Here is a 14,356-nt window from a genome sequence, read left to right as displayed (position 1 = left end):
CCTTAGGGGGTCTAGTTTCCAAAATGGTGTCATTTGTGGGGGGTTTCCACTGTTTTGGTACATCAGGGGTTTTCCAAACGCGACATGGTGTCCGATCTCAATTCCAGCCAAAAACGTCAAATGGCGCTGCTTCCCTTCCGAGCTCTGCCATGCGCCCAAATGGTGGTTTACCCCCACATGTGGGGTATCAGCGTACTCAGGACAAATTGCACAATAACTTTTAGGGTCCTGTTACCCTTGGGAAAATAAAAATTGGGGTGAAAAGATCATTTTTGTGGAAAAAATATGATTTTTTAATTGTGCCGCTGTACGTTATAAACTTTTGTAAAGCCCTTGTGGGTTCAAAGTTCTCACCACATATCTAGATAAGTTCCTTGGGGGGTCTAGTTTCCAAAATGGGGTCACTTGTAGGGGGTTTCCACTGTTTAGGTACATCAGGGACTCTCCAAACGTGACATGGCGTCCAATCTGAATTCCAGCCAATTTTGCATTGAAAAAGTCAAACGGCGCTCCTTCCATTCTGAGCTCTGCCATGCGCCGAAACAGTCGTTCCCCCCCCCACATATCAGGTATCTGCGTACTCAGGACAAATTGCACAATAACTTTTGCAGTCCAATTTCTCCTGTTACCCTTGGTAAAATAAAAAAAATTGAACCTGAATTATTTTTTTTATGAAAAAAAGTTAGATGTTCATTTTTTTTTTTTTTAAATATTCAAAAAAATTCCTGTGACGCACCTAAAGGGTTAATAAACTTCTTGAATGTGGTTTTGAGCACCTTAAGGGGTGCAGTTTTTAGAATGGTGTCACTTTTGGGTATTTTCTATCATATAGACCCCTCAAAGTGGCTTCAAATGTGATGTGGTCCTAAAAATAAAATGGTGTTGTAAAAATGAGAAATCGCTGGTCAACTTTTAACCCTTATAACTTCCTAACAAAAAAAAATTTTGGTTCCAAAATTGTGCTGATGTAAAGTAAACATGTGGGAAATGTTAGTTATCAAGTTTTTTGTGTGCCGTATCTCTGTGATTTAAGGGCATAAAAATTCAAAGTTGAAAAATTGCGAAATTTTCAAAATTTTCGCCAAATTTCAGTTTTTCTCACAAATAAACGCAAGTTATTTGAATGAAATTTTACCACTAACATGAAGTACAATATGTCACGAGAAAACAAAGTCAGAATCACCGGGATCCATGGAAGCATTCCAGAGTTATGACCTCATAAAGGGACAGTGGTCAGAATTGTAAAAATTGGCCCGGTCATGAACGTGCAAACCACCCTTGGGGGTGAAGGGGTTAATACACACCTCAGGACTTTTTTTTTTTTTTCCTATGCATGTGCACAAACACCACAATAGCGCACAGGGACACTATAGGACTAATTTTTGGTTATATGGTAGATTATTGTTTTTGTGAGTAATTTATGAATAATATTTTTTGCTTTGAGTTTGGGATGCACCAGCACTTTAACTGTTGAATTTTCAAAATTTCTCCATAATCATGCTACTGATATCCTGAAATTGGTGTTGAAAAAAAATCTTTACCTTGCTGCTACTTTTTACTTTTGTTAGCATTTATGCCTTTTATTCCGGTATCTCTTCCTGAAAATGTAAAGTGTTTTTATTTATCAACTAATAAACACTAAGTTTTAAAATTAAACCTTTGGTTACTTCAACTATATGTTTCCTGGTTAACATATTAGGAACAAGTTCTATATTGTATTAAAACATGAACCTACTATATAACGTAGCAAGCTTAACCAAGAAGTAAAAAACTGAAAGCGCAATCTTAGTTGGCTATTTGCATATACATTTTTATATGGAAATGTAATAAAATGTTTAATACACTATAAGTAATACGATCTAAAGGAAATGTTATTGAAAAAAGATAATAAATTAACTTTTATTTTCGACAGTTGATCATTGTGTCACACCAGGAACAAATCAAGGTCACGAAATTACCCTAGATAAACCTGCAGCCCATCGCAGTAAAAATCTATCATCTGATTCGTTTCAACAGCTTCTATCTTCTAGTTCATTTAAAACTGTTAAGTCTAATAAAACTCACAGAAAGGATGTTGAACATCAAAGACCATGCAAAAGAAAGAAACGATATTCATGCCCAGAATGTCGAAAATGTTTTTCTCAGAAATCAGAACTTGTTAGACATCAGAAAATTCACACAGGGGAGAAGCCATTTTCATGTTCAGAATGTGGGAAATGTTATAGTATTAAATCAGAACTTGTTAGACATCAGCGAAGTCACACAGGGGAGAAACCATTTTCATGTTCAGAATGTGGGAGATGTTTTATAGAGAAATCACATCTCGTCACGCATCAGAGAACTCACACAGGGGAGAAGCCATTTTCATGTTCGGAATGTGGAAAATGTTTCATTCAGAATTCAGACCTTGTTCGACATCAAAAAATTCACACAGGAGAGAAGCCGTTTTCATGTTCAGAATGTGGAAAGTGTTTTAATCGGAAATCGAATCTTGTTACCCATCAGAGAATTCACACAGGGGAAAAGCCATTTTCGTGTTCAGAATGTGGGAAATGTTGCACTAACATATCTGATCTTGCTCACCATCAGAGAATTCACGTAAAGGAGAAGCCCTTTTCATGTTCAGAATGTGGAAAATGTTTTATTCGGAAAGCAAATCTTGTTACACATCTGAGAAATCACACAGGGGAGAAGCCATTTTCATGTTCAGAATGTGGGAAGTGTTTTAAACAGAAAACAATTCTCGTTCAACATCTGATAATTCACACAGGGGAAAGGCCATTTTCATGTTTACAGTGTGGGAAATGTTTTTATAGCAAATCATGTCTTGTTACACATCTGAGAATCCACACAGGAGAAAAGCCATTTTCATGTTCAGAATGTGGGAAATGTTTTAATCAGAAATCACATCTCATTGCACATAACAGAATTCACACAGGAGAGAAACTATTTTCATGTCCAGAATGTGAAAAATGTTTTTATACCAAATCATGTCTTATTACACATGTGAGAATTCACACAGGGGAGAAGCCATTTTCATGTTCAGAATGTGGGAAATGTTTTAATCAGAAATCTCATCTTGTTTTACATCAGAAAATTCACACAGGCTAGAGAACATTTCCATTCCCCTAGTTTGGGAAATCTTTTTTGGTTGCACATCAAAGAACCATCACAAGGGAGAAGACATATTAATATCCAAAATGAACGACATCTCCTCTTAAAGTTGAATTGGAAAAAATGCAACAGGTTCTAATGAAAGGCTTATGTCTACATGAGAAAGGAAAAGTAATTTAGTGTACTAATTGATGATTAGAAAATGAATGCAGTTACCATGAAACATCCTTTATTGAAAAGCAAATAAAATCCAAATAAAACACCTATATGCAGTGTGTCTTGTACCTTTATGAAACATTCAGAGTTTTCTATATTTCCGCATAAATATGATCTAATACTACATCATATAAATAATCGAAAAAGTAAATAGAATCATATAAAATAAATGAGTCGAACATGTTATAGTTTAGAATTTTTAATGAGGAAAAAGATCCCATGTTACATGTATAGTAGTAAAAAAAAGAATGCAAACATTTTGGATTAGCAGATGATTTGAAGACGAAGTTAGAGTCTGGAGTTGGAATGACAATCAGGTGTGAGTGGGCGATCTGTTTGATTTACAGAGTAAGGCCGGGATCAAACATGCGAGAAATACGGCCGAGTCTCGCATGTTATTACCCGGCATTGCCGCCGGCACTCAGGAGCGGAGTGTGCGGCTCCATATATTGCTGTGCAGCCACACGCTCCGCTAGGGGTATTAACAGGCAAGACTCGGCCGTATTCCTCGCATGTGTGATGCCGGCATAAGAAAATTTTCATTGTGTTTTTTTCATATTTGGTAGGCATTTTAATTGTCTGCAGATTGGTGGGAGTACAGGTCTTGAAGCCCCCACCAATTGCTTAATTGTGTCCTGAACAGTGTGCAGCTCAGCAGACAGGAATGCACATCACACAGCACCATCACACAGAGTCAATACAGAGCTTTAGACTTTCAGATCCTGCAAATATGAAAAACCTGCAAATGTTTAGTTACTTTTTTAAAGAACCAGGGCCAATGTTTGATCTTCTCGAGATATGTTTGTGGAAGTGTATCATGGCACAAAGAAAAAACATTTCTGAAGACCTCAGAAGAAGAATTGTTGAAGCTAATGTTAAAGGAAGTAACTGGTGACATCACTATTTCCCTCCCCTTTTGTGTGTTTAACAACACACAAGGAGGCGGAAGAGTAAAAACTAGAATCACAGAGCAGCAGCATTTTGTTGGTGACTGCACTATGATCTAGACATGATACTGGATCAGAGTAGCAGCGAGAACCAGAGTAGCATCCATTAGTAAACATTAGAGCTGCGGCAATGAAGGTCCAGGCATGTGAGAGGGGAGAAAGACATGCCAATGAGACTTGACATGTGAGAGGTGGCATAGAAGAGGGGACAGAGATGGCATATGAGAGGGGGGACAGATGTCATATAAATGACAGAAAAACCCACAATGGCCACAGAAATAACTTGAGTCTGACAAAAGTACTAATAAATAAAAAAATCTATGAAAATGAAAAAATTAAAGTCAGACATTGCTTCTCAACCATTTTTCCACAGAATTTTTAATAAAATAAAACTCATGAAATAGGCCTGGACAGAATTTATGGTACCCTTAACTTAATATTTTGTTACACAACCTTTTGAGGCAATCAAACAATTCCTGTAACTATCAATGAGACTTCTGCATCTCTTGACAGGTATTTTTGGCCCACTACTCAAGAGCAAACTGCTCCAGTTGTTTCATGTTTGAAGGTTGCCTTTTCCAGACAGCATGTTTCAGCTCTTTCCAAAGATGCTCAATAGGATTTAGGTCAGGGCTCATAGAAAGAATGAACACCGTGAGCACAACTCAAGATGGTGCTAAGGTTAGGTTCCCAAACCGTTAAAGCAACAAATATGAACCTAGCACTCAACTTAAAGGTTTATTGTAGTACACGAAAAAAGACGTTTCGGTCAATGTGACCTTCTTCAGTTACGTGTGGTATATAGATTGTGTAGAGCTTATAGGCATCTATCAGAAAGGACGATGGTGCTTTAGGCATTGAGGAGGACACCGCATCTGGAGGCACGTTTGCCCCTCTCCTATATACTCACAAGCTCATTACCTTAGAGAGATCATTCTCCTCAATGCCTAAAGCACCATCGTCCTTTCTGATAGATGCCTATATACCACACGTAACTGAAGGTCACATTGACAGAAACGTCTTTTTTCGTGTACTACAATAAACCGCCTTACAAATACCTTTAAGTTGAGTGCTAGGTTCATATTTAGGGCTCATAGAAGACAACTTCAGAATAGTCTGATGTTTTCCTCTTAGCCATTCTTGGGTGTTTTTAGCTGTGTGTTTTGGGTCATTATCCTGTTGCAAGAACCATGACCTGCGACTGAGACCAAGCTTTCTGACACTGGGCAGCACATTTCTCTCTAGATAGTCTTGAGATTTCATTATACCCTGCACAGATTCTAGACACCCTGTGCCAGATGCAGCAAAGCAGCCCCAGAACATAACAGAGCCTCCTCCATGTTTCACAGTAGAGACAGTGTTCTTTTCTTGATATGCTTCATTTTTCCATCAACATAGAGCTGATGTGCCTTGCCAAAAAGTTCCATTTGTGTCTCATCTGTCCATTGGACATTCTCCCAGAAGCTTTGAGGCTTGTCAACATGTAGTTTGGCAAATTCCAGTCTTTTTCTTATGATTTTTTTTCAACAATGGTGTCATCTCCCATGAAGTCCACTTTGGCTCATACAAAGACGGCTGGTGCAATCTGACACTGATGTTCCCTGAGTTTGAAGTTCACCTTTAATCTGTTCAGAAGTTTTTCTGGGCTGTTTTGTTACCATTCGTATTATCCGTCTCTTTGATTTGTCATCAATTTTCCTCCTGCGGCCACATCCAGGGAGGTTGGCTACAGTCCCATGGAGCCTAAATGTCTGAATAATATGTGCAACTGTAGTCACAGGAGCATCAAGCTGCTTGGAGATGGTCTTATAACTTTTACTTTTAAAATGTTTGACTATAATTTTCTTTCTATTCTCCTTAGACAACTCTTTCCTTCGCTTCCTCTGGTCCATGATGAGTGTGATACTCACTGTGCTGTTTGGTGACATGGTTTGTATCTGTAGCCCTATATAGACACCCACTCTCTGATTCCAGGATTGTAGACACCTGTGATGCTAATTAGTGGACACACCATGATTTAATATGTCCCTTTTGTCACATTTTCAGGGGTACCATCATTTCTGTCCAGGCCTATTTCATGAGTTTTATTTTTTTTTTAAATTCTACTGAAGCATTGGTGAAAAACAATGTCTGATTTTCATTTGTTTATTTTATACAATATACTCCACCAACACACCTACATGGTTCCATAGTAAAATTAATTACGCATAAATATGTGAAACCGTGCCACCTTTTGTTGGGGACGATCATATTGGGCACATCAATATATAAGAAGATGATTGCCAAAGGCAACAAAAGGGATGTACTAGTCTGAAGTATCAAAATAGTAAACTTTATTAATGAAAATTAATCAAAAACAACACAGGGGAGCGATAAATCAGGGAAACAAAATTAGTGAAAAATACATATGTGGTACGAAATGCTGCACTGAATGGGCACACACACACTGAGGAACTGCTAATCATGGAGTAAATAATAAATACACATCTAAATCTTCATTGTAAAATGGTAGAAAACAATCATATACACAGTTTTAAAGGGTAGATAAATCCATTAACCCTACAGTGCTTAAAGTGCAAAACACATCACATCGCTCAATGTTAGGGCATGCGACACAGCGACCACATGGGACACATCCATTCCTCATAGCCATATTATTAAGAAAAGTTTTAGGTGAATCACCCACGTAATGGCTACTGACCAAAAAGTCCCTCAAATTTCGTGATCTACGTGCTGTGATGGCAGCCCTCTCCGGTAAAAATTTTGAAAGAACAGGATCTGCCCTGAGGATGGACCAGGACTTATCCAGAACTCTCCTAAGTAATGGGAATTTTGAATGATAATTTGTAATGAAACAGACAATTTCACCACCTTCCTTAATTTGAGGTTTATATAAGAGGTCTTGTCTCGTAGAGTGTATCGCCCTGTTATAGGCCTTATTCATTCTCCCACTATAACTTCGTTCTTTAAGGTGCTTCTTAAAGATCGTCAGCTTGAACAATAAAATCTTGCTGACTGGAGCATAACCTCCGAAGCCTCAAAAATTGTCCAGTAGGGACAACATGGATGATGTGGCGTGGGTGAGAGGAGGAGGCATGTAATAAGGCATTGTTGATTTTAATTGATTTTTTATTTATTATTACTTTTGTTAGATTTATGTTTTTTTCTGTGACCATTGTAGGTTTTTTAGTCATTAAACGAGGGGTACCAACAATTTTGACCACATGTGTATGAGAAATGGCATGTGAGAGATGGCATATAAAAGGTGGGGAGATGTCATATGACGGAGGGAATATGGCATATGAGAGATAGCATATGACGGGGAGATGGCATTTGAGAGACGGCCTATATATGTGGGGAGAGAGATGTCATATGAAAGGGAGAAGATAGCGTATGTGATTCAGTGACCCCTGTTACAACTAGGGGGTGCTGTATGTTCTCCCCAGGATATGCACGGTGGCGTATTGAGGCTATGGGAATGCATTGCGGTCACAGGCGTAGCTGGGATTGCAATGGTGAAGCAGTGACAGATGTCACAGGTAGGGGTCGCTGTGTAGTCTCCCCAGGATATGCATGGAGGCCTACGAAGTCCATTGGTGTGCATGGCAGTCAAGGGCGTAGCGGTGACTGCAATTCAGACAAGAAATAATAGAAATAAGTGTAATCTTGGACATGCGATGGTCCAAGACAGATGTATGGAAAACCTGCTCTGGAATGTGTGTTTTGAAACTGATTGCAGTATGTCAGTACTGCAATCCGTTTCATTTCCGGTCCGGGTTTTCCATGTGGTTGAAAGCCACAGGTCTCTGTGTTAAAAGCCCTGCAGGAAAGGGTTAGTAAAGTCTTAGTGGGGTCTGAGTGAGTCTGAGGAGTCTCAGGTGTGTCAGGGCCAGAGTGAGGCCTGGCAACCCATAGTGTACACAGTGATGCTGCCGTCCACGTTGACTGGTATCGGATGTGGATGTCTTGTGCCCGGAGGTAGACAGTTCCTGTACCCAAAGAAAGACTGGCGTGTGTAACAGCTGCAAACAGATGGATATGTGTCATGCTGCTTGCGCTGCATGGTCCGTGCTGTCATGCCGCATTGCCCCCAGTGCCGGGTCCCTGCGGGCGCCTCGGAGATCTCTCATGTCTGTTGTACTGTATGAACCCTGGAGCAGTGTGCATGCGCACCTCATGTCATGGCTGCCTGCCGTTGCTGGTGCGCACTCGTGCTCTACCTCGTGGCTATACGCCATTGCTTGTGCACACAGGTGCTACCTCTCATGGCTGTACACCATCGCTAGTGTGCACGCGTACCTCATCATGGCTGCATGCCGTTGCTGTGTGCGCACCCGTTTCTGCTCTGTCTGCTGTAATCATCTCTATGGTCCAGCAGAATCTGATCCAGCAATCCTCTCTCTATGGTCCTGGAGGCCCTGATCATGTGACCCTCTCTATGGTCCAGCAGAATCTGATCCAGCAATCCTTTCTATGGTCCTAGAGGCCCTGATCAAGAGACCCTCTCTATGGTCCAGCAGAATCTGATCCAGCAATCGACTCTATGATCCTGGAGGATCTGAACCAGAAGTTCTCTTGGTCCTGACCCAGAAGTGCAGGTGCTAATGCCCTATATCAGACCGCCCCTTCCTATGGTCGGGGCCTGATTATTGTGTTGCTTCCCTGCTAGGCTGCTTGGTCTGCTCGGTTGCTCCCTGTATTCCGTGCCCCTGCACTTTGCCCTGTCGTGCTTCTTTGCACATGCTCAGTGCTTGTACTTCGTCTGGTGTCCTGTGTTTGTCCTTAGTCATGTCTGCGTCCTGTGTCCTGTACTTGGTCTCATGTCTTGTTTGTCTCTTGCCTCGTTGATTTCCTATGCCTTTGCTAGCGCTGTTCTGCCTGGTGCTCTGTTGTGCCTCCTGGCACACACACCTTTCCTGCTCTCTGACCTATGTTACTCCTCAAGCACATTTCCAGGCTAGTCTCAAGGTTCTTCCTTGACCTGGCTCTGGTCTTCGGCCTATGCTCTGCTGCTAGCCCTGGTCTCTGCCTGGTGCTCTGTTGTGCCTCCTGGCACACGCACCATTCCTGCTCTCTGACCTATGGTGCTCCTCAAGCACATTTCCAGACTAGTCTCAAGGTTCTTCCTTGACCCGGCAATGGGGTTCAGCCTACGCTCCGCTGCTAGCTCTGTATTCTGCCTTGTGCTCTGTTGTGCCTCCTGGCACACTCTCTTCTCCTGTATTGTCTGTACTCGGCTCTGTGCTTCTCCTAGGTTCCTCTCCTTGCTTTATCTTTTCCTTGCCTAATTCCCTGCGTGTCGTCTAGCACGCACCCTATCTTGTTTTCCCCTTGCCCGCCTATCTGTGCCTCAGTCATGCCACTGCTTATTTTTCAGCCGTGTGCACTGGCCAGTGAGGGGCATCCTGCATTTTGAACCATGCCTTGGACCCTGGTGTGTCTCCTAGCACGCATCCTGCATTGAACCCTGTCTTGGACCCTGGCGTGCCTCCTAGCATGCATCCTGCAATGAACCCTGCCTTGGACCCTGGCGTGTCTCCTAGCAAGCATCCTGCATTGAACCCTGCCTTGGACCCTGGCATGTCTCCTAGCATGCATCCTGCATTGAACCCTGCCTTGGACCCTGGCGTGCCTCCTAGCATGCATCCTGCATTGGACCCTGGCATGTCTCCTAGCATGCATCCTGCATTGAACCCAGCCTTGGGCCCTGGCATGTCTCCAAGCATGCATCCTGCACTGAACCCTGCCTTGGACGCTGGCGTGTCTCGTAGCATGCATCCTGTATTGAACCCTGCCTTGGACCCTGGCATGTCTCCTAACACGCATCCTGCATTAAACCCTGCCTTGGACCCTGGCGTGCCAGCTAGCATGTACTCTGTCTTGGACCTTGGAGTGCCCTTGCACACACTTAGCCGTGTATCTCCCTGTCCTCGTATTTATGTTGTGTATCTGAATAAACCCTGAGACCACGCTTCATGAAGAAACCCTGTGACCATGCTGTGTCTTGTCTTGTACCTTGCTCGTTCCTGTTGCCGAACCCACACTCACTAGTGTATCCCTGAGCCGGCCCTCTGGTCCCAGCAGTCTTGGTGGCTCACCCCCTTGGTCTTGCCCCTGACACTCCCTGTACAGGGGGTGGTTCCTCACAAGGTCAGCTTGCCCTAGGTGGGTGGGTTCCACGGCCCAGAGGGTCCACTCTAAAAAATCGACTTAGCAGGAGCTGAGTCCGTCACAATATGGTGCCCAGTTGCGATCCGGAGGATATCAAGTACTGTGTACGGCTGTGTGCGTGAGTAAAGAGACTAAAGGAGGCTGCAAGTAAGAAACATTGGCACGGCGCGCAGTCACCCATGGAAACTGGACAAGGTGAAGTCCGGCTTGTTTAGGGACTGTGATATAAAGCCCTGCACTATGTAGTGCTGTGAACTGGTGTGAATTGAACACTGATAATATGCACTGAAGTGATATGCATTGAAGATTTATGCAATTGTGTGGATTGGAACCTTTCTGTGTGAAGATAACACATTAAAGAGACTTTTTGTTAGGAACGGCGGAACGCACTAAATAAATAATAAAGTGCATTCGCCGCTTGGGGTCCACCGTGCAGTAGGTGTTAAAACCGCTGCTAGACAATGGCAGATGCGCTATATGGCGGTATAATGCGCACAGGTTCAACGTCACCCGATGTGCGCAGAGTGGACTCTGTTAACTTACAGAGGCGCTGTAACATAAACATAAACACCGAGCCTGTTAGACTCACAGGAAATTGCACGCACGGTATCAGGTCACAGGACAGGGTCCAAGACAGGACGGTGTCCGTCTAGACCTACCGTGCGTGCGGCGTCACAACTGTGGATGCCGGTAAGTGCTGCTGAATGCAGCGCGGCAGCAAACACAGCCGCTATGTGATAGTACTGTGAGAGACTTGCATGTGGTGATCCCTGCATTAGTATACTGTTTAGGTATAGTTGGATGGTGCCCACTCATTTGAATTTTATTCAGTGCTGTGAGAGATGTAACACCACCGAACACTAGTGTAGAGGTGCGGTGTGCACAGTGGCCTTTGGCTTGCCACTGACTGGCGCTGACTCTTTCTATAGTTCCCTACCCACATGCGTAATATCAGAGGGAGGGGAATCTTCATAAGTCAGTCACCAGAATCATACATCCATCACCATTCACACATCTAGCAAGAAGAGTCTATACTAGCGCTGCCGGGACCTTCCAAATCTCTGAGATGGACCAATCAGATCTGGAGAAGGACCTGAGCACGTGATTCCCGACCTCCAATGGGAGATCGTCTCGTGAGAATGCTCAGTGGAGCGGCAGAGGAACTTAGCCTCTGGAAAGACTTGCTGCAGAGCAGCATGTGAGGCTCTGGATTCCTGTGTAACTGCAGGAATCCGACACCTAACACTTTTATGTTTGAACTTTGTGGGTCACTGCCTCATCACTGCGTACGGTGCTACCGCTGCCTTACATATGTGAGAGATGTCATATGATAGAGGAGAGAGATGTCATGAGACATGGCATGTGAGAGATGGCATTTCATGGGGGGGAGATGGTATGTGAGCTGTGGAGAGACATGGAATTTTGAAATGTCAGCTTGTCTCAATAAATATAAATGTTGTGTGATGTATTTTCACCTTTTCATTGCTAATAAAAAAAACTCCACATTATGCTTTTCATACACTGCTCAATGACCATTTTCATTCTTGAGGTGTCTATAGAAAGAAAACCATACCTCCCAACCTTCCTGGATCTGGCGGGGACAGTCCCGATTTTGACTCCCCCACACCCACTGTCCCACGCTGGAGCTTATTTTTCCTGCATTGCACCGACCCCATACTCGCCCTCCCAGAGAGACCCACCGGCCACCATAGCCCCTCACTGATAAATCCCAGCAATGATGTCGCTGGGCTGCTCTGTGCGCACAGGACCTGTGATGAGGTCACAGAAGGGGAGGAGTCAAGGGTCACATGATCAGGGGCCTCAGTCTGAGGCCCCTGATCATGTGACCCCTGACTCCTCCCCTTCTGTGACCTCATCACAGGTCCTGTGCGCACAGCCCTCAGTGTATGCAGGACTCTGCTGTGCTGGTTGTCATCGTGCTGGATTAGGGGAGTTTATGTGTGGGGTCAGGGGGGTTTACAGGGTGGATGTAGCAGAGCCGTGTCTGTACAAGGTGTGCCGCGCGTATGCGAGGTGTACGGAGCGGATCTGCGTGTGTACGAGGTGAGCAGAGCCGCTTGTGTACATGGTGGACAGAGCAGAGCCAGGTGTGTGCGATGTCTATGGAACGGAGCCGCATGTGTACAGGGTGTGCAGAGCGGAGCCGCATGTGTACGAGGTGTACGGAGCAGAGCCGCGTGTGTACGAGGTGTATGGAGCGGAGCCGCGTGTGTACGAGGTGTACGGAGCGGAGCCGTGTGTACGAGGTGTACGCAGTGGAGCCACGTGTGTGCGAGGTGTACGGAGCGGAGCCGCATGTGTACAAAATGTATGGAGTGGAGCCGCGTATGTACGAGATCTACGAAGTGGAATGAAGCAGTGTGTACGGGTTGTACAGAACGGAGCCGCGTGTGTACAGGGCATACGAAACAGAGCCCTGTGTGTACGAAATGTATGGAGCTGAGCCATGTGTGTACGGAGCAGAGCTGAGCCGAGTGTGTACAAAGTGGAGCTGCGTGTGTACGAGGTGTATGGAGCAAAGCCGCATGTGTGCAATGTTTACGAAGTGGAGCCATGTGTGCACAAGGTGTACAGAGCGTAGCTGCATGTGTACGAGGTTTATGGAGTAGAGCCATGTGTGTACTGAGTGGAGCCGTGTGTGTGCGAGGCATACAAAGCGGAACCGTGTGTGTATGAGGTGTGCGGAGCCATGTGTGTACAAGGTGTATGATGTGGAGCATTCATACTTCCCAACTGTCCCGGATCCAGCGGGACAATCCTGATTTTGAGAGAGAGAGACTGCCCCGGCCGGCAGCTTACTTTTTCCGCGGACACATGAGTACACGGCGGAGTCCCGAGGAGCACTTCAAAATTTGCACGTGATGTTCCACCAGAAGTGACGTGGCAGAAGCTGACCGGAAATTAGGTCATTTTGGGAGGAGATTGTGATGGAACCATGGAGGCACTTCAGGGAATGCTTCAGATCCATCACCGTGTCCTCCTCCGACAGCACGGACAGCGGGATCGCCTTGGACTCGGGGATGTTGGCCATGTGAGCAGATCATGATATGTCCTGCACCGGGAGGCTCAGGTGGGCACTACAATGGGAGCCAGGGTGCTATAGTATGTTTATAGAATCTTTATTTCTCAGTTTCTTTCTCTCTCTGTTCTTTCTTTCTTTCTCTCTCTAATCTTTCTTTTTTTCTTTCTCTCTGTTCTTTCTTCTCTTTCTTTCACTCTCTCTTCCTTCTTTCTTTCTCTGTTCTTTCTTTCCCCTCTTCCTTTCTCTGTCTGTTCTTTTTTTCCCTCTTTCTTTCTCTTTTCTTTCTTTCTTTCTCTCTCTGTTCTCTTTCTTTCTCTCTGTTCTTTCTTTCTCTCTGTTCTTCCTTTCTCTCTGTGTTCTTCCTTTCTCTCTCTGTTCTTTTTCTTTCCCCACCTTCTTTCTTTGTTCTTTTTTTCTCTCTCTTTCTGTTCTCTTTCTTTCTTTCTTTCTCTGTTCTTTCTTTCTCTGTTCTTTCTTTCTTTTTCTCTCTCTGTTCTTTCTTTCCCATCTTTCTTTTTCTCTATCTCTGTTATTTATTTTCCTCTTTTTCTTTTTTCTTTCTCTCTCTGTTCTTTCTTTTCCCTCTTTCTTTCTCTCTCCCTCTCTGAACTTTCTTTCCCCTCTTTTTTTCTCGCTCTGTTCTTTTTTCTGTCCTCTCTTTCTTTCTCTCTCTGTTCTTTCTTTCTCTGTTTCTTTCTTTCTCTCCACCTCTCTGTTCTTTCATTCCCCTTTCTCTCTCTCTCTGTTGTTTCTTTCCCCTTTCTTTCTTTCTCTGTTCTTTATTTCTTTTCTCTCTTTCTTTCTCTCTGTTACTTTCTTTCTCTCTGTTCTTTCTTTCTCTCTGTTTCTTTCTTTCTATCTCTCT

The 14,356-nt window shown here is 43.9% G+C and overlaps 1 protein-coding gene across 5 annotated transcripts in view; it reads left to right on the top strand.

Annotated features, from left to right (window-relative positions):
• Positions 1 to 14,356, top strand: part of LOC141050962 (uncharacterized) — a 359,750-nt gene that overhangs the window by 42,395 nt on the left and 302,999 nt on the right. Inside the window, exon 11 of one of the 5 annotated variants that reach the window (XM_073547709.1) lies at positions 1,913 to 3,380. The exons of the other annotated variants lie outside the window; for them this stretch is intronic. Within the exon in view, the coding sequence (XP_073403810.1) occupies positions 1,913 to 3,111 (1,199 nt within the window). The 3' untranslated portion in view covers positions 3,112 to 3,380. Of the gene's footprint in view, positions 1 to 1,912; positions 3,381 to 14,356 lie in introns of those variants that run through there. 5 annotated transcript variants of the gene reach the window in all.

Source organism: Dendrobates tinctorius, unplaced genomic scaffold (assembly GCF_039654945.1).
Source record: "Dendrobates tinctorius isolate UK_male_01 unplaced genomic scaffold, ASM3965494v1 ptg000155l, whole genome shotgun sequence".
Taxonomy (NCBI): Eukaryota; Metazoa; Chordata; class Amphibia; order Anura; family Dendrobatidae; genus Dendrobates; species Dendrobates tinctorius.
The sequence above is the reverse complement of the archived record's forward strand: the minus strand, read 5'-3'. Positions and strand labels throughout refer to the sequence as shown.